At 62.9% G+C, this 1,110-nt stretch overlaps 1 protein-coding gene across 1 annotated transcript in view; it reads left to right on the forward strand.

Moving 5' to 3' along the window:
• The window catches only part of CALB2 (calbindin 2), an 18,892-nt gene that overhangs the window by 14,851 nt on the left and 2,931 nt on the right, over nucleotides 1-1,110 (forward strand). Inside the window, exon 4 of the mRNA XM_014960759.1 lies at nucleotides 350-430. Within this exon, the coding sequence (XP_014816245.1) occupies nucleotides 350-430 (81 nt within the window). The remainder of the gene's footprint in view (nucleotides 1-349; nucleotides 431-1,110) is intronic.

The following is a 1,110-nucleotide window of genomic DNA, read 5'->3' on the forward strand; positions in this document are numbered from 1 at the left end:
AATGCTCATCCTCCCCCCAGGATGCTAATCCTTCATCCCCCGCAGATGGTCCTTCCCCACCCTGGGATGCTTATGGTCCTTCCCCCCCCAGGGATGCTTGAAGTCCTCCCCCCAGAATGCTCATCCTTCCCCACCCTGGGATGCTTATGGTCCTTCCCCCCCCAGGGATGCTTGAAGTCCTCCCCCCAGAATGCTCATCCTTCCCCACCCTGGGATGCTTATGGTCCTTCCCCCCGGGGATGCTCGAGGTCCTCCCCCCAGAATGCTCATCCTTCCCCCCTCCGGGATGCTCGGGGTCCTTCCCCCCATGGATGCTCGTGCTCCCCCCTGACGCTCCTGTTCTCCGCAGCTGGCCCAGATCCTGCCCACGGAGGAGAATTTCCTGCTGTGTTTCCGCCAGCACGTGGGCTCCAGCTCGGAGTTCATGGAGGTGAGCAGGATTCGGTCCCTGGCGCTGGGCAGGATTCGGTCCCTGGTGCAGAGAAACCACCGGGAGCTGGCATTGCCCAAACCCCCTGCCCCCGGGGCTCCCCCAGACTCAGCGTCAGGAGGCGAGGTGGGGCATCCTGCTGGTTTTGAGGGGGGCGGATGAGTTTTCCCAGTCCTCAGCGCCCCTCAGGCAACCTCATCCTGGTCTCCAGGCGAGGTGAGCTGCAGGGATTTGGAGCACCTTTCCGTAAATTCCCCCTCGGGGGTGGTGGGTCCTGGGTGTCAGGGACGTGGCGAAGCAGATGTCTCCCCTCCAAAAAACTTCCCCCTGCCCTTGGAGGGGGCGAAACCCACCCACAGGGTTGAGGGGGGGACACAAATCACCGATGGGGACCGAAAGGATGTGCAGCACCCAGCGGGGGGGGTGGGGGGAGCCTGTGCTTGGAAAATTAAACCGAGGTGGAGGCGATGGGTGAAAGATGAGCACCCCGTGGGGTGAGGGGGTGCCATTGTTTAATGGGGGGATGTCATTAAATATTAAAGGCTGAGGATAATGGCGCTTGAACTCCTGGCCTGGGGCTGAAGGAAAGCATCCAGCCCCAAGGGACAGTGTGTGGCAGCGGTGGGGGGGCCACCACGAGTCGTGGCTGGGGTTGGGGGGGGCAAGGAGGGAGGGGGGGG

This window comes from Calidris pugnax, unplaced genomic scaffold (assembly GCF_001431845.1).
Source record: "Calidris pugnax isolate Ruff unplaced genomic scaffold, ASM143184v1 scaffold347, whole genome shotgun sequence".
Taxonomy (NCBI): Eukaryota; Metazoa; Chordata; class Aves; order Charadriiformes; family Scolopacidae; genus Calidris; species Calidris pugnax.